The sequence below is a fragment of the Macaca mulatta genome, chromosome 16, assembly GCF_049350105.2.
Source record: "Macaca mulatta isolate MMU2019108-1 chromosome 16, T2T-MMU8v2.0, whole genome shotgun sequence".
NCBI classification, from domain to species: domain Eukaryota; kingdom Metazoa; phylum Chordata; class Mammalia; order Primates; family Cercopithecidae; genus Macaca; species Macaca mulatta.
The window spans coordinates 67,298,858-67,323,828 of record NC_133421.1 but is presented as its reverse complement, the minus strand read 5'-3'; the positions used below and the strand labels follow the sequence as shown (position 1 = coordinate 67,323,828).

General features: G+C 47.5%; 1 protein-coding gene across 3 annotated transcripts; it reads left to right on the top strand.

Moving 5' to 3' along the window:
• The first annotated feature begins 531 nt into the window (after positions 1-531).
• Positions 532-15,187, top strand: AARSD1 (alanyl-tRNA synthetase domain containing 1). Of its 3 annotated transcripts, none has more exons than XM_077971795.1 (12): positions 532-579; positions 766-894; positions 4,613-4,772; positions 8,173-8,230; positions 8,498-8,654; positions 8,749-8,865; positions 9,101-9,231; positions 9,535-9,601; positions 9,792-9,883; positions 11,303-11,357; positions 13,175-13,269; positions 14,985-15,187. In XM_077971795.1, the coding sequence occupies exons 3-12, from the start codon at positions 4,757-4,759 to the stop codon at positions 15,118-15,120; spliced, it is 924 nt and encodes a 307-aa protein (XP_077827921.1). In that variant the 5' UTR covers positions 532-579; positions 766-894; positions 4,613-4,756; the 3' UTR covers positions 15,121-15,187. The 3 variants fall into 3 exon arrangements, with proteins under 3 accessions (XP_077827921.1, XP_014975293.1, XP_028692364.1); XM_015119807.3 differs by having other exon boundaries at positions 564-620; XM_028836531.2 differs by lacking the exons at positions 11,303-11,357; positions 13,175-13,269 and having other exon boundaries at positions 564-620.
• Positions 15,188-24,971: the final 9,784 nt, after the last annotated feature.

Here is a 24,971-nt window from a genome sequence, read left to right as displayed (position 1 = left end):
CGCCACCACGCCTGGCTAATTTTTTGTATTTTTAGTAAAGACGGGGTTTCACCATGTTATCCAGGATAGTCTCGATCTCCTGACCTCGTGATCCGCCTGTCTCGGCCTCCCAAAATGCTGGGATTACAGGCGTGAGCCAACGTTCCCAGCCAAGGGTTTCTTTTTTTTTTTTTTTTTTTTGAGACAGAGTTTTGCTCTTGTTGTCCAGGCTGGAGTGCAATGGCGTGATCTCGGCTCAACGTCACCTCTGCCTCCTGGGTTCAAGTGATTCTCCTGTCTTGGCTTCCCAAGTAGCTGGGATTACAGGCATGCACCACCACACCCGGCTAATTTTGTATTTTTAGTAGAGACAGGGTTTCTCCATGTTGGTCAGGCCGGTCTCGAACTCCCAACCTCAGGTGGCAGCCTTGGCCTCCCAAAGTGCTGGGATTACAGGCTTGAGCCACCGCGCCCGGCCCGCATTCCATTCTTTACCCTCCTGCTTCTACGCAGACACGCTCCCTTAATGACGTTTGTCCCACGTCGCTCTCCGTTCGCTCCCAGGCTTCCCTGCGCGTGCACCTCTCTCCGCGCCTGCAGGTATGGCGTTCCGGTGTCAGCGTGACAGCTATGCTCGAGAGGTACGGCGTCACGGGCGAGGCACTTGAGACTGCCCGGCCGGCAAGGCGGTTTGGGGAAGAGGGTGCCACGTGGAGGGATTCAGTCCCGGTGTGGAGAGGGCTGGGGCTGGGGGCGGGGCTTATTCTCTCATTCCTTTCCCTTCAGTTTACCACCACCGTGGTCTCCTGCCGTCCCGCGGAGCTGCAGACTGAAGGGAGCAACGGCAAGAAAGTGCTGAGCGGTTTCCACGTGGTGCTGGAAGACACACTGCTTTTCCCTGAGGGCGGGGGACAGGTACCAAGCCAATCTCTTCTCAGGAAGCCCCAAATTTCTTTGTGCTCAGGCAGGAAATGCTCTCCTGCCCCTTTTTTCTCAGCCATAATGAATTCAGATGAGCCTTAGCTTAATTCATTTTGTTATTCATTCAATAAGTATTTATCAGCAAATGCTTATCTAGACTTAACCTGTGCTAGATATTATTCCAGGCTGTAAGGATAACCGGTAAACAACACGGTGCCGTTATATACGTGGAATGTTGATTGAAGACAACTGTGTGTGCTAAGTATAAGTAATAAATAAAAACCAAGTAAAGGGAAAGAGAGTGATGGGTTACTTGTCTAGATGAAGGGTAATTTACTTCAGTAGAGGCCTAAACGAAGTGAGGGGGTGAGTCTTTGCAATTATCTAGTGGTGCTGGGGGAAGGGGGCGTATTCAGGCAGATAGGATAGCGGGTACAAAGGCCCCAAGGAAGGAATTAGCTTCGGGTGTTTGTTAGGGACTGAAAAAGATGTTCCTGAAGGAGTTCAGGTGAGATAGACGGGTTCCAGTAGTACAGCAGAGAGCATACTTATCAGTGCTGTGATGAGGACTAGGTACAGCATGAGCGCAAGTGGGGTACATTGTGAACATGGAAGAGGAGGATAATAACAACAAAGGTGGGCATTATGAGAAAGGCTTTTCTTTCTTTCTTTCTTTCTTTTTTTTTTGAGACAGAATCTCAAGCTGGAGCACAGTGGCATGATCTCGGCTCACTGCAGCCTCTGCCTCCTGGGTTCAAGTGATTCTCCTGCCTCAGCCTCCCGAGTAGCCTGACCAACATGATGAAACCTTGTCTGTACTAAAAATTAACCAGGCATACTGGCAGGTGCCTGTAGTCCCAGCTACTCGGGAGGCCGAGGCATGAGAATCACTTGAATAGGGAGACTGATGTTGCAGTGAGCTAAGATTGTGCCACTGCACTTCAGCGTGGGGGACAGAGCAAGACTGCGTCTCAAAAGAAAAAAAAAAAAAGGTGTATTAAGGTGTGTGGGTTTCATTCAGGAAACTGCAGTGTACCATGCAGGTTATTTTCTTTCTTTTTTATTTTTAAGAGACAGGATCTTACTATATCACCCAGGCTGGAGTGCAGTGGCCTGATCCTAGCTCGCTGCTGCCTGGAACTCCCAGACTCAAGCAATCCTCCTGTTTTAGCCTTTCCAGTAGTGGGGACTACAGGCGCACAACCAACATGCTTGGCTGATTTTTTGTAGAGATGAGGTCTCGCTTTATTGCCCAGGCTTATCTTGAACTCCTGGCCTCAAACTGTCCTCCCACCTTGGCCTCCCAAAGTGCTGGGCCTACAGGTATGAGCCACTGCCCTAGCCTCCATGCAGGTTCTTTTTTTTTTTTTTTTTTTTTGAGACGGAGTCTCGCTGTGTTGCCCAGGCTGGAGTGCAGTGGCGCGATCTCGGCTCACTACAAACTCCACCTCCCGGGTTCACACCATTCTCCCGCCTCAGCCTCTGAGTAGCTGGGACTACAGGCGCCTGCCACCATGCCCGGGTAGTTTTTTGTATTTTTAGTAGAGACGGGGTTTCACCATGTTAGCCAGGATGGTCTCGATCTCCTGACCTCGTGATCCACCCGCCTCGGCCTCCCAAAGTGCTGGGATTACAGGCTTTAGCCACCGTGCCCGGCCTACATGCAGGTTCTTAAGCAAATAAGTGACATGAGAGAACATGTTGAGCAGACTTGGTACTGAGAAAGTTCTAATTTCATGTCAGTCATTATTATGGTGATTTTCCCAATGTGAAGAGTTCCCTGATCTGCTGAAGGAAAACCTGTGACCTCAAGTATCCATAGAAGGTCTCATTTTAGGCAGCATTTCTTTCAGGAAGTCTTTTTTGATTCCCCAAGACTGTTAGGTCTCTTTCCTTTGAGGTTCTCTAACATCATATACTTTTTCATGTTATGGCATGTTATAGGTCATATTGCAAGTGTCTGTTTTCCAGCCTCTGTTCTCTAGACCCTTAAGTTCCATGAGGCACCATATCTTGTTTACATTGTATTCTGGGGCTGGCACAGTCTTTTATAAGCAGTTGGCACTTGAAACTGTTTTATTTATTTTTATTTATTTATTTTTTTTTGAGACGGAGTCTCGCTCTGTTGCCCAGGCTGGAGTGCAGTGGCCGAATATCAGCTCACTGCAAGCTCCACCTCCTGGGTTTACGCCATTCTCCTGCCTCAGCCTCCCGAGTAGCTGGGACTACAGGCGCCCGCCACCTCGCCCGGCTATTTTTTTGTATTTTTTAGTAGAGACGGGGTTTCATCGTGTTAGCCAGGATGGTCTCGATCTCCTGACCTCGTGATCCTCCCGTCTCGGCCTCCCAAAGTGCTGGGATTACAGGCTTGAGCCACCGTGCCTGGCCGAAACTGTTTTAAATGAACTTTTTTTTTTTTTTTTTTTTTTTAAGACAGTGTCTTGCTCTGTTGCCAGGCTGGAGTGCAGCAGCGTGATTTCGGCTCACTGCAATCTCCGTCTGCCAGGTTCAAGCGATTCCCCTGCCTCAGTCTCCCAAGTAACTGGGACTACAGGTGCGCACCACCATGCCCGGTTAATTTTTTGTATTTTAGTAGAGATGGGGTTTCACCATGTTGGCCAGGATGGTCTGAATCTCCTGACCTTGTGACCTGCCTGCCTTGACCTTTCAAAGTACTGGGATTACAGGTGTGAGCCACTGCACTCGGCCCTTTTTTTTTTTTCTTTTAATGAGACAGTATCTCACTCTGTCACCCAGGCTGGAGTGCAGTGGCGCAATCATAGCACACCACAGCCTCAACCTTTTGGGCTCAAGTGATTCTCCCACCTCAGCCTCCCAAGTAGCAGGTAGTATCATGGCCAGCTCATTTTTTATTTTTCATAGAGGTGGGGTCTCACTATGTTGTCCAGTCTGATCTTAAGCGATACTCCTGCCTTGGCCTCACAAAGTGGTGGGATTACAGGAATAAGCCACCATGCCCAGACTAAATGAACATTTTTGAATCTAATTCTAGTAGCACTGCAAGAGGGTGGAGTGGAGGGAGGGAGAAAAAATCAGGTCATTTTTTATTTTTTTATTTTTTAGTTTTTTGAGACGGAGTCTCGCTCTGTCGCCCAGGCTGGAGTGCAGTGGCACGTTCTTGGCTCACTGCAAGCTCCGCCTCCCAGGTTCACGCCATTCTCCTGCCTCAGCCTCCTGAGTAGCTGGGACTACAGGCGCCCACCACCACGCCCGGCTAATTTTTTTGTATTTTTAGTAGAGACGGGGTTTCACCGTGTTAGGCAGGATGGTCTCGATCTCCTGACCTCGTCATCTGCCCGCCTTGGCCTCCCAAAGTGCTGGGATTACAGGCGTGAGCCACCGCGCCTGGCCCAAATCAGATCATTTTAGAGACTACTAAAGAATCTAGATTAAGGCAGTGAGAGTTGAGGATTAAGGTTCTTTGAGTTTTGCTAAAATTTTTATTGCTATAGTTACAGTCTCTTTTTTAAATTCTGTTATTCTGAAGATCACAACACGTAGGTGTTTAGAATGAAAAGGACTGAGAATCCTCTCATGGAACAAAGTGGACTCATCTCATTTGGCATTGCTTTCTCCATCTCTCTTAGGGAGCCCAAATTCTGGGTCTGTCTCTCACCCTAGAGAGTCTTTGTACCTAGGAGTTAGGGTGAGCCCTGCCTTGCCATTGATTATGTTTACTTATTTCTATCAGCCTGATGACCATGGTACAATCAATGACATCTCTGTGCTGAGAGTGACTCGCCGCGGGGAGCAGGCTGATCATTTCACACAGACACCCCTGGATCCAGGAAGCCAGGTTCTGGTTCGGGTAGACTGGGAGCGGAGGTTTGACCACATGCAGCAGCATTCAGGTAAAGGCTGGGATGGGGGACATAACACCAGGGCAGTTGCCATGTATGGGGATGCCATGATGACTGAGATGTAGTTTGGGTTCTCTAGGAGTTAACCTTTTGGAAGAGACAGACTATTCAGAATCAGCTGTAATTCAGGAAGGATATGCTAAATATTATAACAGCAACATGAACAATTGAAGTAAAAAAAAGTATTAGAATAATTGCTGGATTTAGGTATTATCAGCTTCCCACTTGATATCTCCATCTGGATGTCTCACAACCTTTCAAACTCAACATGTCCGAAATGAAACAAAAAGCCTTCCCCTCCCTCCCGGTCTTTCATTAGCATCCTGTGTGTTCATTGCCCTCCGTCCCGGTCTTTCATTAGCATCCTGTGTGTTCATTGCAGGGCATCAGGATACACCTAGTCACTCAAGTTCTGGAAGTCGTTCCAGATACCTCTTCAGGCGTAGACAGCCAGCCAGTCACTGAGTCCTGTTGGTTTCTTTTCTTTTTTTTTTTTTTGACAGAGTTTCACTCTGTCGCCCAGGCTGGAGTGCAGTGGCACAATCTCGGCTCACTGCAACCTTTGCCTCCTGGGTTCAAGCGATTCTCCTGCCTCAGCCTCCTGAGTAGCTGGGATTATAGGCACCCACCACCATGCCTGACTAATTTTGTATTTTTAGTAGAGATGGTGTTTCACCGTGTTGGTCGGGCTGGTCTTGAGCTCTTGACCTCAGATGATCCGCCTACCTCAGCCTCCCAAAGTGCTGGGATTACAGTTATGAGCTACCCTGCCCGGCCTGTTGGTTTGTTTTCTAAGTCTGTCCACTTCTTTCCATGGTCACTGTCATCCTAGTCCCAGTGCCTAACTGTCTTCACCCTGAACCTCTCTAACAGTTTCCTAATTGATTGCCTCACATTCACTCTGTCTCCACCCAAGTTCCGGCTACTTGGGAGGCTGAGGCAGGATAATTGCTTGAACCCTGGAGCCAGAGGTGGCAGTGAGCTGAGATGGCACCACTGCATGCCAGCCTGGGCAACAGAGCAAGACTCCATCTCAAAATAATAAATAAAATAATAATTTTTTTTTTTGAGACACAGTCTCGCTCTGTTGCCTAGGCTGGCGTGCAGTGGCACAGTCTTGGATCACTGCAATCAACTTCTCCTGAGTTCAAGTGATTCTCCTGCCTCAGCCCCCTGAGTAGCTGGGATTACAGGTATGCACCACCACGTCTGGCTAATTTTTGTATTTTTAGTAGAGATGGGGGTTCACCATGTTGGCCAGGCTGGTCTTGAACTCCTGACCTTGTGATCTGCTCGCCTCGGCTTCCCAGAGTGCTGGGATTACAGGCATAAGCCACCGCACCCGTCATAAATAAATATAACTTGAAGTGGAAATGTAAACAAGAGAAATAAAAACAGGCTGAGCGCGGTAGCTCATGCCTGTAATCCCAGCACTTTGGGAGGCTGAGGTGGGCGGATCACCTGAGGTCAGGAGTTTGAGACCAACCTGACCAACATGGTGAAACCCCGACTCTACTAAAAATACAAAAATTAGCCAGGTGTGGTGGCGGGTGCCTGTAATCCCACCTACTTGGGAGGCTGAGGCAGGGGAATCGCTTGAACCCTGGAGGCAAAGTTTGCAGTGAGCCGAGATTACATCACTGCACTCCAGCCTGGGTGACAGAGTGAGACTCTCTAAAAAAAAAAATAAATAAATAAAATAAATGAATAAAACCAAAAATAAATAAAAATGAATATGTAAAATGAAATAAATTTTATTTTATCTTATTTATTTGTTTGTTTATTTATTTTTTTGAGATGGAGTCTCACTTTGTTGCCCAGACTGGAGTGCAGTGGCCCGATCTCGGCTCACTGCAAGCTCCGCCTCTGGGGTTCATGCCATTCTTCTGCCTCAGCCTCCCGAGTAACTGGGACTACAGGCGCCTGCCACCATGCCCGGCTAATTTTTTGTATTTTTGGTAGAGGCAGGGTTTTACCATGTTAGCCAGGATGGTCTGGATCTCCTGACGTTGTGATGCGCCTGCCTCGGCCTCCCAAAGTTCTGGGATTACAGGCGTGAGCCACCATGCCTGGCCTTTATTTTTTATTTTTATTTGTTTTTTTTGAGACAGTCTCACTTTGTTGCCCAGGCTGGAGTGCCATGGTGCAATCTCGGCTCACTGCAACCTCCGCCCCTGGGATTCATGCCATTCTCCTGCCTCAGCCTCCTGAGTCGCTGGGATTACAGGTTCGTGCCACCACACCTGGCTAATTTTTGTATTTTTGGTAAAGATGGGATTTCACCATGTTGTTTCAGGCTGGTCTCAAACTTTTGACCTCGTGATCCACCTGCCTCGGCCTCCTAAAGTGCTGGGATTGCAGGAGTGAGCGACCGCGCCCAGCTGAAATAAATTTTAAAAAGTGAAAATATTATGTCACTCCTCTGCTTCAAGCTCTTCAGAGGCTTCCTGTAGGTCTTCATGTAAAGCCAAACTTTTTATCATGGCATACAAGCTGTATCTGGGTGGCTCTTGTCTACTGCTGTAGCCTCATCTGGTGCCCCTTCACCTCTTGCTGGCTACATCCTGGCTGTGCTTGTCATCTCTGGATTCCTTTGACATACCCTACTTCTTTCTTCCTGAAGGCCTTTAGCTGTCTTGTTCCCTCTTCCTTGATAGTCAGTTCCTCCTCTTTCTCCTTTTCTTCCTCCTCTTCCTCTTCTTTCTTCTCATCGTCACTCTTGTCAATCAGGGATGCTGCTGTATCTCTTATGTCAAGCCCTGTGCCTTGCATGTGGTAGGTACTTGTTGAATGGATGAATGCTGCATATTGGAACTTAAGTTCACTGGACACGGTGGCTCACACCTGTAATCCCAGCACTGTGGGAGGCCAAGGCGGGTGGATCACTTGAGGTCAAGAGTTCAAGACCAGCCTGGCCAACATGGTGAAACCCCGTCTCTACTAAAAGTAGAAAAATTAGCTGGGTGCGGTGATGCACGTGTGTAATACCAGCTACTCAGGAGGCTGAGGCACGAGAATCGCTTGATCCTGGGAGGTGGAGGCTGCAGTGAGCCCCTGCACTCCAGCCTGGGCAACAAAATGGAACTGTCTGAAAAAAAAAAAAAAAAAAAAAGAACTTAAGTTCACGTCCAGCCCCTTATAAGTTACATTGCCATGGCAAGTTATTTGATCTCTCTAGGCTTCAGTTTCCTCATCTGTGAAATGGTATCACAAGGCCTCTTGCAGAATTCTCATTGTGATTTTCAATAAAGTATCTAAAGTGTATTACCAAGTGCTTAGAAGGTTTTCAACAAGGATAATTTCTGTGCTTTTATCATTGTGGCTCTATTTTATCATTGTGGGAGTATGTGGACTTCTCACTTTTCTCCTGTTTCTTGCTCTCTTTGCTTAGGGCAGCATCTCATCACGGCAGTTGCTGACCATCTATTTAAGCTGAAGACAACATCATGGTGAGTGGCAGGCGTAAGACTAACTGTAGGCAGGCCCATCCCAGCACTGGGAGGGAGGCGGAGGTGGGAGAATTGCTTGAGCCAGGGAGATTAAGGCTGTGGTGAGCTGTGATTGCCACTAAATGGCAGCATGGGTGACAGAGCAAGCCTGTCTCGAAAAAAAAAAAAGTGGTGATAGGGTATGCTTGTTCCAGTTTTTAGAGGAAAAGCTTTCAGCTTTTCTTGTTCGGTAAGATGTGTTATCTGTGGCCACTCTACTTCTGATAGGGAGTTAGGGAGATTTCGGAGTGCGATTGAGCTGGACACCCCCTCTATGACTACAGAGCAAGTAGCTGCCATTGAGCAGAGCGTCAATGAAAAAATCAGAGATCGGCTGCCTGTGAATGTCCGAGAATTGAGCCTGGACGATCCTGAGGTGGAGCAGGTAAGGGTAGAGCCAGAGGGGTGGCTTCTGCACAATGGTTCTCCAGGCGTTCCTCATCAGATTCAGACAGTCCCTCCGCTCTCCTTGAGTCCAGGTGAGAGGCCGGGGTTTGCCGGATGATCATGCTGGGCCCGTTCGTGTTGTTAGCATTAAGGGCGTTGATTCCAACATGTGCTGTGGGACCCATGTGAGCAATCTCAGTGACCTTCAGGTAAGTGAGGAAGGGCTGTGGAGTGGCTGAGAAGAGGGATTGGGGAGAGGGGATCACATGGGGCTGGGAGTGGGAGAGGGGGATAATTGAGGAGTCCTAAGTGAAATCTCCCCTTCACTGTTTCAGAGCTGAGGAAAAGATAGGTTTCTCCTGCCTTAGGTTCTAGGATCTGCTGTGGTTTACGCACACGCCCGTGTGTGTGTGTGTGTGTGTGTTACCCCCTTGCCTCATGTAGGTCATTAAGATTCTGGGCACTGAGAAGGGGAAAAAGAATAAAACCAACCTGATATTTCTGGCTGGGAACCGGGTGCTGAAGTGGATGGAGAGAAGTCATGGAACTGAAAAAGCACTGACTGCTCTGCTTAAGTATGCGTCTTTCAATACCTTCAGTTGCCTCCCATTGCTGAGATTTTGGACATAATCTCTTCCCTCTGGGAGATAAGATGCAATCGTAAATGATAAAGTACTTTGGATAGTCAATCAGAACCACGAAAAACAGTTAATTCCTTCGTATATTTTCTCCCAGTTGCCTAAGAGACCTCCTCAGAATATCTCCTGGTCCCTGACTGCAGGGAGGCACCATAGCAAGAAGGAAGTTACTGATTTATGTCCCCAACATCAGAAACAACTGGGAAGCTGCGCAGGTTTCCACTGACCTTTCTCTTGCAGGTGTGGAGCAGAGGATCATGTGGAAGCAGTGAAAAAGCTCCAGAACTCCACCAAGATCCTGCAGAAGGTGATGTATTCCCTGGCGGGTAGAGAGGGCATGGGCCCTGCCTAGAATAGGCTCTGCAGACTTGGTCTTCTGCCGAAGCAAATGTGTAGTTTGTCAAAGTAGGAGTGAGGGAAGAATGAGGTGGAGGGAAGCTGATACTCTCTATTGTTATCCTTTCCATTTATCTACTGAGTTACCATATCCATTTCAGAATAACCTGAATCTGCTCAGAGACCTGGCTGTGCACATTGCCCATAGCCTCAGGAACAGCCCAGACTGGGGAGGTGTGGTCGTGTTACACAGGTGAGAAATTAGGAGCTGGAGACAAGGAATGGGGGCTGTGCTGGGCTTAGGGCTCAGTGTCTTCTCTATATGCAGTGTACAGTGGGAGGTGAATTGCTCACTGGCATTCTCAAGGTTGGGTAGATCCTAAGAAATATGTTACTGGCCGGGCGCGGTGGCTCATGCCTGTAATCTCAGCACTTGGGAGGCTGAGGCGGGTGGATTACAAGGTCAGGAGTTTGAAACCAGCCTGGCCAGCATGGTGAAACCCCTTCTCTACTAAAAGTACAAAAATTAGCCAGGCATGGTGGTACATGCCTGTAGTCCCAGCTACTTGGGAGGCTGAGGCAGGAGAATCACTTGAACCTGGGAGGCAGAGGTTGTGGTGAGCGGAGATCACGCCACAGTACTCCAGCCTGGACCGACAGAGTGAGACTCCATCTCAAAAAAATAAAAAAAAAGAAATACGTTACCTACCAGGCCTCCTGGGTTTGATGTTAACATCTTTGCTGTAACTCTGTATCTTTTTTTTTTTTTTTAATTTTTTTTTTTGAGACAGTCTTGCTCTGTCACCCAGGCTGGAGTGCAGTGGCCGGATCTCAGCTCACTGCAAGCTCCGCCTCCCAGGTTCACGCCATTCTCCTGCCTCAGCCTCCCGAGTAGCTGGGACTACAGGCGCCCACCACCTCACCTGGCTAGTTTTTTTGTATTTTTTAGTAGAGACAGGGTTTCACCATGCTAGGCAGGATGGTCTCGATCTCCTGACCTCGTGATCCGCCTGCCTCAGCCTCCCAAAGTGCTGGGATTACAGGCTTGAGCCACTGCGCCCGGCCTGTTTTTTTGTTTTGTTTTGTTTTGTTTTTTGAGATGGAGTCTTACTGTGTCTGGAGTGCAGTGGCATGATCTCGGCTCACTGTACCCTGTGCCTCCCGGGTTCAAGCAGTTCTCGTGCTTCATTCAGCCTTCTGAGTAGCTGGGATCACAGGCATGTGCCACCACACCAGGCTAACTTTTGTATTTTTAGTAGAGATGGGGTTTCCCCATGTTGGCCAGGTTGGTTCTGAACTCCTGACCTCAAGTGATCTGCCCACCTCGGCCTCCCAAAGTGCTGGCATTATAGGTGTGAGCCATTGCGTCCAGCCTGTATCTTTCTTTAGGACTGTCCCCTACTTACTTTACTCTCTAACAGATTTCTGCTTATCCTAGTGAATCCTATTTAAGGGAGATAGAGACAAACCTGGAGGTTGAATCCAAACTGCAGAGGCTGAGAAGGGCAGCTTGCTGGCTCTCAGCCAGTACTGTCTCTTGGCTAAGGGATGTGGGACTTTATGTGTACAAATAGGCAGCAGCAAGGCCAGCTTCAGAAGGAGGGGCCAGGCTTCCTGCAGTTTCACAGCCACCACTCCAACCTGGGTCTCATGTCTGTGTCCTTTGTTTTAGGAAGGAGGGTGATTCAGAGTTCATGAATATCATTGCCAATGAGATTGGGTCAGAGGTAAGAGGAGCATGAGATTCTCTACCCCGGCCTGGATAGAGACCTAGGGAGACATAAGTGAGGGGCGCTAGTTTAGCTGAAGTCCCTCCACATGAATACATGAGGAGTAGGAAATAGCCATTCATTCAATACTGTTTTCTTAGCACTAGCTATGTGCCAAGCTCTGTTTTAGGTGTTGACCTAGATCTATGTTACTGCTCTTTCTAGGGCTGTATGTTTATCAGCTTCTGAGCTCCTTTCATCAGAGTTCTAGCTCCTCAGAGCCATTCAGGTTTATGTGTCCTGAGGATCCAATATTAGAAATACAGGAGTGGGCTGGTCATGGTGACTCATGCATGTAATCCCAGCACTTTGGGAGGTCAAGGTGGGTGGATCGCTTGAGGCCAGGAGACCAGCCTAGCCAATATGGTGAAACCCCATCTCTACTAAAAATATAAAAATCAGGCCAGGCATGGTGGTTCACGCCTGTAATCCCAGCACTTTGGGAGGCCAAGGTGGGTGGATTGCCTGAGCTCAGGAGTTTGAGGCCACCCTGGGCAACATGGTGAAACCCTATTTCTACTAAAATATAAAAATTTAGCCAGGCGTGGTGGCGTGCGCCTGTAATCCCAGCTACTCAGGAGGCTGAGGTACGAGAATCTCTTGAGCCCAGTAGGTGGAGGTTGCAGTGAGCTGAGATTGTGCCACAGCACTCTAGCTTGGGCTACAGCATGAGATTCTGTCTCAAAACAAAACAAAAATTTGCTGGGTGTGGTGGTGGGTGCCTGTAGACCCAGCTACTTGGGAGGTTGGGACAGGAGAATTGCTTGAACCCAGGAGGCTGAGGTTGCAGTGAGCTGAGATTGCGCCACTGCACTCCAGCCTGGACAACACAGAATGTCTCAAAAAAAAAAAAAAAAAAAGTGAATACAGGAGTGGGCAAGCCCCTTTGAAAGCCATCCCCATCCATTTTCCTCTTCCTCTGGCTTATTCTTCCCACTCCTGATGGTCTTTAGCCTAGAGATTTCCAGGTCTGTCTTTTTATTCGTTTGTTTGTTTGTTTCAGAGACAGAGTCTTGCTCTGTCACCCAGGCTGGAGTGCAGTGGTATGATTATGGCTCACTGCAGTCTTGAACTCCTGGGCTCAAGCAATCCTCCCACTTTAGCCTCCTGAGTAGTTGGGACTGCAAGCATGAGCCACCATGCTCCACTCTCTCTTTTGTATTTACTCCAAAACCCTTCTTTGGAATGCCTACTGTGGGTAAAGCATTGTGTATCTCTCTTTTCATAATTCTTCTGTATAGACAGAACTGATTCTCAAGGAGCTCATGTTCTAGTCTGGAGGACAAATGTGTGTGTTGACATTTATAATTTAGAACGATAGAGTGATGAATGCTAGAGGTGAAGGAGTATATTACCTGAAGGATAGGGAGGTTTCAGGGAAGGGGGCCTTGAAGACTGCTTAGAGGTCATCAGACAGACAAGGGGCAGACGCAGCCAGGCAGAGGGAAACCTGGTGGTTTAGGCAGCGGCAGGGAAAGGACGTATGGTAGGGAAAAGTTTGCGAGAGTGAAACCATGAAAGGCATTTTATGCTTAACCAGGAACAGCAGTCTTCTGCTGCCTTCTTAATGTTTCACCTAAGTTCCCGTAGTTGCTCTCAAAAAGTTTCTTGGCCCTGGTGGGCCAGTGTGGAGGGGGATTATCATTCATCAGGAGCGTCACTTGGTGGTTTAGGGGGAAATAATCTGTTCTTAAGATTGAAGAGGGTGCAGGGTTTAGGGGGGTTAACTCTACATCCTTAAGTATCAGGGCTTATCTCCTTGTCTTACCTCCTAGGAGACCCTCCTATTCTTAACCGTGGGCGATGAGAAAGGTGCTGGACTCTTCTTACTGGCAGGGCCACCTGCGTCTGTGGAGACCCTGGGGCCCAGGTAATCCTAGGTGGACTCTCTTGCACATGTAGTAGAGCCTGTATCCTACAGATACATTCCTTTACTGACTCAAAGGACCATCACATCTGCGATCTCATTTAATTACATCATGGGCATGTGAGGTGGGCTGAGCAGAGATAATTGTTACTACCGTCATTTCCAGTTTGACAGATGAGGGTCTTTTAGCTCCACATCTCACATGTATGTTTTTGTTTTTGTTTTTATGAAATGTGTTTGTTTTTGTTTTTTGAGATGGAGTCTCACTCTGTCACCCAGGCTGGAGTGCAGTGGCACGATCTCAGCTCACTGCAGCTACCACCTCCTGGGTTTAGGCAATTCTCCTGCCTCAGCCACTCAAGTAACTGGGATTACAGGTGCACACCACCACACCCGGCCAATTTTTTTGTATTTTTAGGACAGATAGAGTTTTACCATGTTGGCCAGTCTGGTCTCGAGCTCCTGACCTCAAGTGATCCTCCCGCCTTGGCCTTCCAAAGTGCTGGGATTACAGGTGCTCACCCTGCTCCCTAGAGATTAACATAATTTATCTAGCCCAATTCATAGACACTGATGTTGTTTTTAGTTATTCAGCCTTATGTGATCATGGTACATATATCTTCGTGCACATGTGCAAGTGTTTTTTTGAGACGAAGTTTCACTCTTGTTGCCCAGGCTGGAGTGCAATGGCACGATCTTGGCTCACTGCAACCTCTGCCTCCCGAGTTTAAGCAATTCTCCTGTCTCAGCTTCCCGAGTAGTTGGGATTACGGCGCATACCACCACACCCGGCTAATTTTTGTATTTTTGGTAAAGACGGGGTTTCATCCTATTGGTCAGGCTGGTCTTGAAGTCCTGACCTCAGGTAGTCCACCCGCCTTGGCCTCCCAAAGTGCTGGGATTACAGGTGTGAGCCACCGCCCCCAGCCTATGTGCAAGTGGTTTTTTTTTTTTTTTTTTTTTTTTGAGACGGAGTCTCGCTCTGTCGCCCCGGCTGGAGTGCAGTGGCTGGATCTCAGCTCACTGCAAGCTCCGCCTCCCGGGTTCACGCCATTCTCCTGCCTCAGTCTCCCGAGTAGCTGGGACTACAGGCGCCCACCACCTCGCCCGGCTAGTTTTTTGTATTTTTTAGTAGGGACGGGGTTTCACCGGATTAGCCAGGATGGTCTCAATCTCCTGACCCTGTGATCTGCCCATCTCGGCCTCCCAAAGTGCTGGGATTACAGGCTTGAGCCACCACGCCCGGCCATGTGCAAGTGTTTTTTTTTTTTTTTTTTTTTTTTTTTTTTGAGACGGAGTCTGGCTTTGTCGTCCAGGCTGGAGTGCAGTGGCCGGATCTCAGCTCACTGCAAGCTCCGCCTCCCGGGTTTACGCCATTCTCCTGCCTCAGCCTCCCGAGTAGCTGGGACTGCAGGCGCCCGCCACCTCGCCCGGCTAGTTTTTGTATTTTTTAGTAGAGACAGGGTTTCACCGTGTTAGCCAGGATGGTCTCGATCTCCTGACCTCGTGATTCGCCCGTCTCGGCCTCCCAAAGTGCTGGGATTACAGGCTTGAGCCACCGCGCCCGGCCAATGTGCAAGTGTTTTTAAGAAACATTCCTAGAAGTCATCTACTCTTCTTATCCCTCCCCCAGTCCCTGGAAAAAGACTCAGAGCTGCCCTTTTTTGTGTGTGTGACTTTTCCCTCAAAGTCTCCCTGACTATACCTCTGTTCCCCAGGGTGGCTGAGGTCCTGGAAGGCAAAGGAGCAGGGAAGAAAGGCCGTTTTCAGGGCAAGGCCACCAAGATGAGCCGGCGGACAGAGGTGCAGGCACTTCTCCAGGACTACATCACCACGCAGAGTACTAAGGAGTGAGGGCTTAGGGTACTCACCTCCTGTTTCCACAGGCATCTTTTGGTCAATAAAATAGTTTGACTCAGAATGGTTGTGATACCACTTGTATTTATGACTAATTCATGCCGTATACTCCAGTGTGCTTTCCTGGTTACTTTCTGTTTGTAAATAGATAATTTTCTAATTTAGTTCCTGCACTGTAATGTCTGGAAGGTGGTGGAATAATTTATACCAAACCTTGTGCTTTTGCACTCAGTTGGATAAGAAACGAACATCTGATCAGCTGAGTCCACTGCTTCCATATTTTTGTTATAATCCACAAAGATACATGGCTTTTTCCCGCCCCCACCGCCCCGCCCCGCCCCCTGAGAAGGACTCTTGCTCTGTTGCCCAAGCTGAATATAGTGGTGTGATCTCAGCTCACTGCAACCTCCGCCTCCCGCGTTCAAGGGATTCTCCTGCCTCAGCCTCCAGAGTAGCCAGGATTACAGGTATGTGCCATCATACCTGGCTAATTTTTTTTTTGTTTCGTTTTTGTTTTTGTTTTTGTTTGAGATGGAATCTTGCTCTGTCACCAGTCTGGAGTGCGGTGGCGTGATCTCGGCTTACTGCAACCTCCACCTCCCGGGTTCAAGCGATTCTCCTGCCTCAGCCTCCCGAGTAGCTGGGGCTACAGGCTCGCACCACCATGCCCAACTAATTTTTGTATTTTTAGTAGAGATGGGGTTTCACTGTGTTGGCCAGGATGGTCTCCACCTCTTGACCTCGTGATCCGCCCACTTCGGCCTCCCAAAGTGCTGGGATTACAGGCATGAGCCACTGTGCCCGGCTGGCTTCTTAGCTTTCTTTCCATTTCTGTTGTCTACTTCAATCACAGTATCATTGTGGAATGTTGACAGCATTGTCACCTTCTTGGGGTCAGTGCTACAGCTGCAAGTGACACTGGCGAGTATTCTCAGGGCAAACAGGAAAAGGGTTAAAGTAAGAGATTTAGAGGGACGTGTAATGATGAAAAATATAACAGTTCTAAATTTGTATGCATCTAATAACAGTCTCAAAATACATAAAGCAGACATTGACAGATCTCAAAGAAATAGACAAATCTGTAATCAGGCCGGGCGCGGTGGCTCAAGCCTGTAATCCCAGCACTTTGGGAGGCCGAGACGAGCGGATCACAAGGTCAGGAGATCGAGACCATCCTGCCTAACACGGTGAAACCCCGTCTCTACTAAAAAATACAAAAAAACTAGCCGGGCGAGGTGGCGGGCGCCTGTAGTCCCAGCTACTCGGGAGGCTGAGGCAGGAGAATGGCGTGAACCTGGGAGGCGGAGCTTGCAGTGAGCTGAGATCCGGCCACTGCACTCCAGCCTGGGCGACAGAGTGAGACTCCGTCTCAAAAAAAAAAAAAAAATCTGTAATCAATGGAAGACTTAAGCTCATCTTTCATCAGCAGTAGAGCAAATGGAAACATAGTATGTTTAGGAGCACAGGCTTTGAAGTTTCACAGACCTGGGTAGAAATACTGGATTTGCACATCTAGGAAAGGTGATAAAACAAAGATCCAGTTACAAATTTAGCTAGAACAAAGATGGTTAAGGCCTAGACAGTCAGGATGAAATAACAGAGGAGAAATACAAAAAATGACACCCAGGGGAGATAACCTGTGGCTCTGGCTGTGTTCAGCTATTTATTCTTCCAACTCTGAAAGGAACTTTTTTTTTTTTTTTTGAGACAGTCTTGTTCTGTCACCTAGGCTGGAGTGCAGTGGCATGATTTTGGCTCACTGCAACCTCTGCTTCTTGGGTTCAAGCAATTCTTGTGCCTCAGCCACCCAAGTAGTTGGGATTACAGGTGTGTACCACCAAAAGTTTCCTTCAATCCTGCCATTGAGTTACCCAATTTCTTTCTCCAGAGTCAATCACTTAATTTTTTTTTTTTTTTTTTTTTTTTAGACACAGTTTCGCTCTTGTTGCCCAGGCTGGAGTGCAATGGCGTGGTCTTGACTCACCACAACCTCCACCTCCCGAGTTCAAGTGATTCTCCTGCCTCAGCCTCCTGAGTAGCTGGGATTACAGGCATGCGCCACCACGCGCAGCTAATTTTTGTATTTTTAGTAGAGACGGGGTTTCAGCATGATGGCCAGGCTGGTCTTGAACTCCTGACCTCAGGTGATCTGCCAGCCTCAGCCTCCCAAAGTGCTGTGATTACAGGCATGAGCCACGGTGCCTGGCCTTTTTTTTTTTTTTTTTTTTTTTGAGGCATAGTCTTACTCTTGCCCAGGCTGGAGTGCAGTGGCACAATCATGGCTCACTGCAGTCTCAACTTCCCCGGGAACAGGTGATCCTCCCATCTCAGCCCTCTGAGTAGCTGGGACTAGAGTTGCACACCACCACACCTGGCTAATTTTTTGTATTTTTTTTCTAGAGACAGTGCTTTGCCATGTTGCCCACACTAGTCTTGAACTCCTGGGTTCTAGCAATTTGTCCACCTTGGCCTCCCACTGTTGGGATTACAGGTGTGAGCCACAATGCCCAGCCTGTTATCAATTTCTCATATATCCCTCTGGTAGTATTTTAAAAAATAAATGTATATAAATCTTCCCTCTTTTGAAACATAAATGGTAGCACACTGTGTACTCTTCTGCATCATGCTTTTCTCAGAGTGCCATGTTTTAGATAAAACTATAGTGTAAGACTCATGCTATACAAAATGGGTCCATTAGTGGGAGAAAGGGAAATATTTGCTTCACAGATGCTTCCTTACTTTTGTAGGACTCAGGCAGGATTCTCTTGAACAGAGACCCATGTGAATTTGTCTGTGTGTGTGAGATCTCTGTCCCTTTCTGTGTTTGTTTCTTTAGGGTGTGCCTTAGTCTGATCTGACTGCTATAATAAAATAACAAAATCTAGGTAGCTTATAAACAACAAAAATGTATTTCTCATAGTTGTGGAGGCTGGGAAGCTGGCAAATTCGGTGTCTGGTGTGAAGGTTCAAATACTGGTTCAGGGATAACCATCTTTTTGCTGTGTCCTCACATGGTACAAAGGGTAAGGGGTCTTTCTTGGACCTTTTTTTCTTTTTTTGAGACAGAGATGGAGTTTTACTCTTGTTGCCCAGGCTGGAGTGCAATGGCACAATCTCGGCTCACTGCAACCTCTGCCTCCCAGGTTCAAGTGATCCTCCTGCCTCAGCCTCCCGAGTAGCTGGGATTATGGGTGCCTGCCACCCCACCCAGCTAATTTTTTGTATTTTTAGTAGAGATGGGGTTTCACCATGTTGGCCAGGCTGGTCTCGAACTCCTGACCTCAGGTGATCCGCCCGCCTCAGCCTCCCAAAATGCTGGGATTACAGGCATGAGCCACTGCGCCCAGCCCTCTTGGGCCTCTTTTATAATGCACTAATTTCATTCATGAAGGCTCTGTTCCTGTGACCTAATCACCTCCCAAAGGGCCCACCTCCTAATGTCACTTAGGGGGTTAGGATTTCAACATGAATTTTTAGGCGTACACAAACATTCAGAACACAGCAGGTGCAACAAAAAGAACAATGACCTGGGAGGCCACTCTTACTCACCACCACTTAGGTGGGTTCTAGTCACTTAGACCTAGAACGACCATATAATTTTAATATCCAAAGTTAGGCAAACCTCATGCCAGAACAACAGTCATAAACTCAGACCGTGTTAAGGTAGCCTGGATGTCTGGTCTCCCTGCTGAGACTCCCTGAGCTTCAGTTTCTTGACCTGAAAATGGGGACATGAACCGGGTGTCCTAAGAAGGAAGAAACCTTGTGAAATAAGAAAAGGCATAAACACTTGAGCAAATTATGTGAAAATGGTAATTGGTTGTATAAAGAAAATAAAGCAGCAGTTTTTGAACTGGTGATGCCATTCTTTCCTGTCACTGGGGCCCTAATCCAATGCCCCAGGGAGAAGGGGAGAAGAACAGAGTATGTTCAGGGGAAGGGGTGGATTGTCTTTTATGAGGTTCATCAGGAAATAAAATGAGTTCATTTATTGGAGTAATCGAGTTTTAGGCACACACACAGAGATTATATATTCTGGAATATTGCTATAACCCATTTTATGCACAGAAATAGTAAGGGGGACTCCTGGGCTTCTAAGGAAATTTTTTTAAGCACATACCCATAAATTGCTGAAGACAGCTGCTGTAGCTTCCACCAGTGTGACACATGTAGGTACCGGAACAGATGTTAGTATGAAAGATGAAAGGTATCAGGTGAAAGAAACCCAGAGCAGTAGACAGACTGAATTCAGGGCCAGGCACAGTGGCTCACGCCTGTAATCCCAGCATTTTGGGAGGCTGAGTCCAGTGGATCACCTGAAGTTGGGAGTTTGAGACCAGCCTGACCAACATGGAGAAACTCGCCTCTATTAAAAATATAAAAGGCGAAGGCCGGGCGCAGTGGCTCAAGCCTGTAATCCCAGCACTTTGGGAGGCCGAGATGGGCGGATCACGAGGTCAGGAGATCGAGACCATCCTGGCTAACACGGTGAAACCCCGTCTCTACTAAAAAATACAAAAAACTAGCCGGGCGCAGTGGCGGGCGCCTGTAGTCCCAGCTACTCGGGAGGCTGAGGCAGGAGAATGGCGTGAACCCGGGAGGCGGAGCTTGCAGTGAGCTGAGATCCGGCCACTGCACTCCAGCCTGGGCGGCAGAGCGAGACTCCGCCAAAAAAAAAAAAAAAAAAAAAAAAATATATATATATATATATATATATATATATATATATATATATAAAGCGAAATCCCAGCTACTCTGGAGGCTGAGGCAGGAGAATTGCTTGAACCCGGGAGGCAGAGGTTGCAGTGAGCCAAGATCACACCATTGCACTCCATCCAGCCTAGGCAACAAGAGCGAAGCTCCGTCTCAAAAAAAAAAAAAAAAGCCAAAAACCAACAACAACAACAACAAAAAAACACAGACTGAATTCAGGAAGGCATTGTGCCAGTGTCCTGTGCTCCACCCTGCCTTGGAGTCCTGAGTGGAAACCAGTGAGTTGGCCAAGCTATGCTAGAACGCCAGGTCTTTCCCTGAATGAGAACTTAAATAAACTCCAGGGCCCCACCTGGTACCAACGGGAAAACAGACAGTGTTTGCCCTAATGAAAAAAATCTTTTTCAGAAAGCGTCTGTGTCTCCCATTCCTTTCCTGAATTTGATCCAAACTATGACTAAAGTGTTCTCAACAGAGGGCAAGCAGGGATGTTTGGGAACGAGTGATGGAGGAATTTCCTTCTTTCTCTAGAAAGGTCTGTATCTTCTGTGCAAAATACTACAGGCAGAGTGCCAGGCTCCAAACTAAGGAACAAGCAGGACTTAGTTAACTGACCTGGAGTTGTGTCTGGAGCAGAAGAGGCTCTCACAGGGACAGCTTTCTCTCTCGCTGAGCGATAAACTCCCTGCAGAAGTGACCTGTGGCAGAGGCCTGTTAGTAAATATCCCTGTTTATTTTAAAACACCAACCTCAAAGCCAAAAGTTTGGAAGAGAGAGAGGGGTTGAGGAGTTGTTGGTCAAAGGATACACACTATTAGGAGGAATACGTTTTTTGATTTTTTTTTTTTTTTTTTTTTGTCTGCTTATGGGCTTGTTTGCTTTTTTTTGAGACAAGGTCTTACTCTGTTTCCTGGGCTGGAGTGCAGTGGAAATCTTATTTCATTGCAGCCTTGACTTTCCTGGGCTCAAGCGATCCTCCCACTTCAGCCTCCTGAGTAACTGGGACTACAGGTGCACACCACCACACCTGGCTACTTTTTTTCTACTTTTATGGAGAAAGGGTCTTGCCATGTTGCCCAGGCTGCTCTTGAATTCTTGAGCTCAAGTGATCTTCCTGCCTTGGCCTCCTGAAGTTCTCGGATTACAGGCCTGAGCCACCTTGGTTGGCCAAGATAGGAGAAATAAATTTAAGATAACTGTAGTACTACACAATGACTATAGGTGTTTAATAACAATATATTAGGCCAGGCGTGGTGGCTCATGCCTGTAATCCCAGCACTTTGAGAGGCTGAGGCGGGCAGATCACTTGAGGTCAGGAGTTCACGACCAACCTAGTCAACATGGTGAAACCCCATCTCTACTAAAAATACAAAAGTTAGCTGAGTGTGGTGGCACACACCTGTAGTCCCAGCTACTCGGGAGGCTGAGGCAGGAGAATCACTTGAACCCAGGAAGCAGAGGTTGTTGAGCCGAGATTGCGCCACTGCCCTCTAGCCTGGGCGACAGAGCAAGACTCAATCTCAAAAAAACAAAACCATCAAAAACTAATGTATTGCATTCTTGAAAACTGCAAAGACAGTAGTGTTTTCTTTTTTCGTTGTTGTTTTTTTTTTTTTTTTGAGATGGAGTTTTGCTCTTGTCGCCCAGGCTGGGGTGCAGTGGTGTGATCTCAGCTCTTGGCAACTTCCTTCTCCTGGGTTCAAGCAATTCTCCTGCCTCAGCCTCCCAAGTAGTTGGGATCACAGTCACCCACCACCACGCCCAGCTAATTTTTGTATTTTTAGTAAAGACAGGGTTTCACCATGTTCACCAGACTGGTCTTGAACTCCCGACTTCAGGTGATCCACCCGCCTCACCCTCCCAAAGTGTTGGGATTACATGCGTGAGCCACCACTCCCGCCCTAAGAGAGTAGATTTTAAGTGTTCTCACCACAATAAATGATAGGCATGTGAGGTAATGCATATGTTAATTAGCTAGATTGAGCCATCCCACAATATATACATATTTCAGAACTTCATGTACATGATAAATATATACAATTTTTTTTTTGTTTTGAGACATAGTCTCACTCTGTTGCCCAGGCTGGAGTGCAGTGGTGTGATCTCAGCTCACTGCAGCCTCCGCATCCCTTCAAGCGATTCTCCTGCCTCAGCCTATTGAGTAGATGGGATTACAGGGGCCCGCCACCACGCCCAGCTAATTTTTGTATTTTTAGTAGAGACGGGGTTTCAGCATGATGGCCAGGTTGGTCTTGAACTCCTGACCTCAGGTGATCCGCCCACCTTGGCCTCCCAAAGTGCTGGGATTACAGGCATGAGCCATCGTGCCTGGCCTACAATTTTATATGTATCAATTAAAATTAATTAATTATTTAAAAGGCCAAGTGTTTAAGAAAAGAAGGGAGGAATCAACATTTTCTTCTGTGAAAATTCAAGTTCTCCCTTTCATAATACATAACTTGTGTTGACTTGTGCATATGATACATAATCACAATTCATTTGTTTATATGACAGATGTTTATTGAGAGTGTAGTGTGTGCCAAGCATTGTACCCAGCACTGGGGCCACAATGGTGAGTAATCCGGCCGTGGTCCCTGTTACGGCATTTACAGCTGTGGAGAAGGAAGATAAGAAAGAAACAATCAAATACATGTAAAATTATAAATTCTGTTGAATCTGAGAGGAAGAGAGCAGGTAAACTAATAGAGAATAATGGGAGGAAGAGGGTAGGAGAGGGTAGTGGTGGTGTCAAAGGAAGCTGGGGGAGGATTTAAGTTTTCTCACAATTTCCAGCATCCAGGCCATCTGAAATAAAGCCAACATAGTTTAATAGACAACACAGTTTTTGTTTTTGTTTTTTGAGATGGAGTCTCGCTCTTTCACCCAACCTGGAGTGAAGCGGCACAATCTCAGCTCACTGCAACCTCTGCCTCCCGGGTTCAGTGATTCTCCTGGCTCAGCCTCCCAAGTAGCTAGGACTACAGGTGCATGCCACCACACCCAGCTGATTTTTTTGTATTTTTAGTAGAGACAGGGTTTCACTGTGTTAGCCAGGATGGTCTCAGTCTCCTGACCTCGGGATCCACCTGCCTCGGCCTCCCAAAGTGCTGGGATTACAGGCATGAGCCACTGCACTCGGCCGACAACACAGTTTTTAGACAAGTGTGAGACAAAGTAGCAAACGTAAGCCACCTTGGCCCATTTCTGCTTGCCAGCATAATTTTCCAAAGCTTCTAACTCTGTGGAGACCTGCAGCTCTCCAGAAAGATGCTTTGAAGACAACAAAACAGAACACACAGCCCCCACGTCTCTTGTCCTCTTGCCTGAGTCACTGCATTCCTTAAAAGATGAATGACCCCCAGCCTGGGCAACATGGTGAAACCTCGTCCCTACAAAAAAAATACAACAATTAGCTGGGTGTGATGGTGTGCACCTGTAGTCTCAGTCTCAGTTATTCGGAAGGCTGAGGTGAGAGGATCACCTGAACCTGGGAGGTTGAGGCTGCAATGAGCCATGATTGTGCTACTGCATGCCAGCCTGGGTGATGGAGTGAGACCCTGTCTCAAAAAAAAAAAAAAAAAAAAAAAAAAAAGGAATGGCCTTAATCCTTGACTTCTCCTACACATAAAATGACATCTGACGGGGTTAGTGATGATACCTCTGTGATCCAGGACCAGATGTACTCTGACACACAAACCTTGCTGTGATTCTGCTTTCATGTAATTCTGAGCAAGTCTGATGGGATTTTGCATATACAGAACCTCCACCCCTGTATATAAGCAGGGGTCTGAAACACTGGGCCAGAGCCTGCTCCTAGGCTAGAGGCCTCAATCTATAGTCCTTAGTAAGACATCTAAATAAAGTTAACTTTAATTCTTTAAAACCTTGATATTTTTCTTTACTTGACAAAAGTCTGCTGGTTTCCCTTCCAATCACATGGCCATGCCTAAGCATCCCTCTTTTTTTTTTGAGACAGGGTATCCCTGTGTCACCCAGGCTGGAGTACAGTGTACAGTGGTGTGATCGTGGCTCACTGCAGCCTTGACCTCCTGGGCTCAAGCAATTCTCCCGCCTCAGCTGCCTGAGTAGTTGGGACTACAGGCATATGCCACCATATTTCCCTAATTTTTAAAATTTTTGTAGAGACAGGGGTCTCACTATGTTGCCCAAGCTGGTCTAGAACTGTGTTCAAGTAATCCTCCTGCTTCAGTCTCCCAAAGTGCTGAGATTATGGCCGGGTGTAGTGGTTCACACCTGTAATCCCAGCACTTTGGAAGGCTGAGGCAGGAGGATCGCTTGAGGTCAGGAGTTCAAGACCAGCCTGGCCAACATAGTGAAACCCCGTTTCTACTAAAAATACAAAAATTAGCTGGGCAAGGTGGTGTGCACCTGTAGTCCCAGCTACTCGAGAGGATGAGGCAGGAGAATTGTTTGAACCTGGGAGGTGGAGGTTGCAGTGAGCCAAGATAATGCCATTGCACTCCAGCCTGGGTGACAGAGTGAGACTCCATCTCAAACAAACAAACCCAAAGTGCTGAGATTACAGGCATGAGCCACTGCACCCGGCCTTCAGCCTTTTCTCTTTTTTTTTTTTTTTTTTGAGACAGAGTCTTGCTCTGTTGCCTAGGCTGGAGTGCAGTGATGCCATCTCGGCTCACAACTTCTGCCTCCCCGGTTCAAGCAATTCTCCTGCCTCAGCCTCCTGAGTAGTTGGGACTACAGGTGTGCACCACCATGCCCGGCTAACTTTTGTATTTTTAGTAGAGATGGGGTTTCACTATGTTGGCCAGGCTGGAATCGAACTCCTGACCTCGTGATCTGCCTGCCTTGGCCTCCCAAAGTGCTGAGATTGCAGGCGTGAGTCACTGCGCCCATCCTAGCCTTTTCTTTATAGAAATTCTAGAGCTGTGAATTGTCTGCCAGTCACAGAAGATGACCATTGTCTTGGGGTTACTGGATTCATCAATGAACGATACATATGTTGGGCACCTTTTATGTGGCAGTTACAAGGAAGCAAAGAATAAGACTGACATGAAACTTGCTTGTGTCACTTTACACTCCAGGAGCCTCTTCCACCACTGCTAAACCATTTATTCTGACCCCATGAGGCCAACTTTTCTTCCCCTTAGCAGAAA

Bases quoted from the DNA above. Each gene is read 5' to 3' on its own strand.
- AARSD1 (XM_015119807.3), top strand. From the start codon at position 582: ATGGCGTTCCGGTGTCAGCGTGACAGCTATGCTCGAGAG. The intron at 8,866-9,100 runs GTAAGTGAGGAA...TGCCTCATGTAG, and splicing joins GCAATCTCAGTGACCTTCAG to GTCATTAAGATTCTGGGCAC. The intron at 11,358-13,174 runs GTAAGAGGAGCA...CTTACCTCCTAG, and splicing joins CCAATGAGATTGGGTCAGAG to GAGACCCTCCTATTCTTAAC.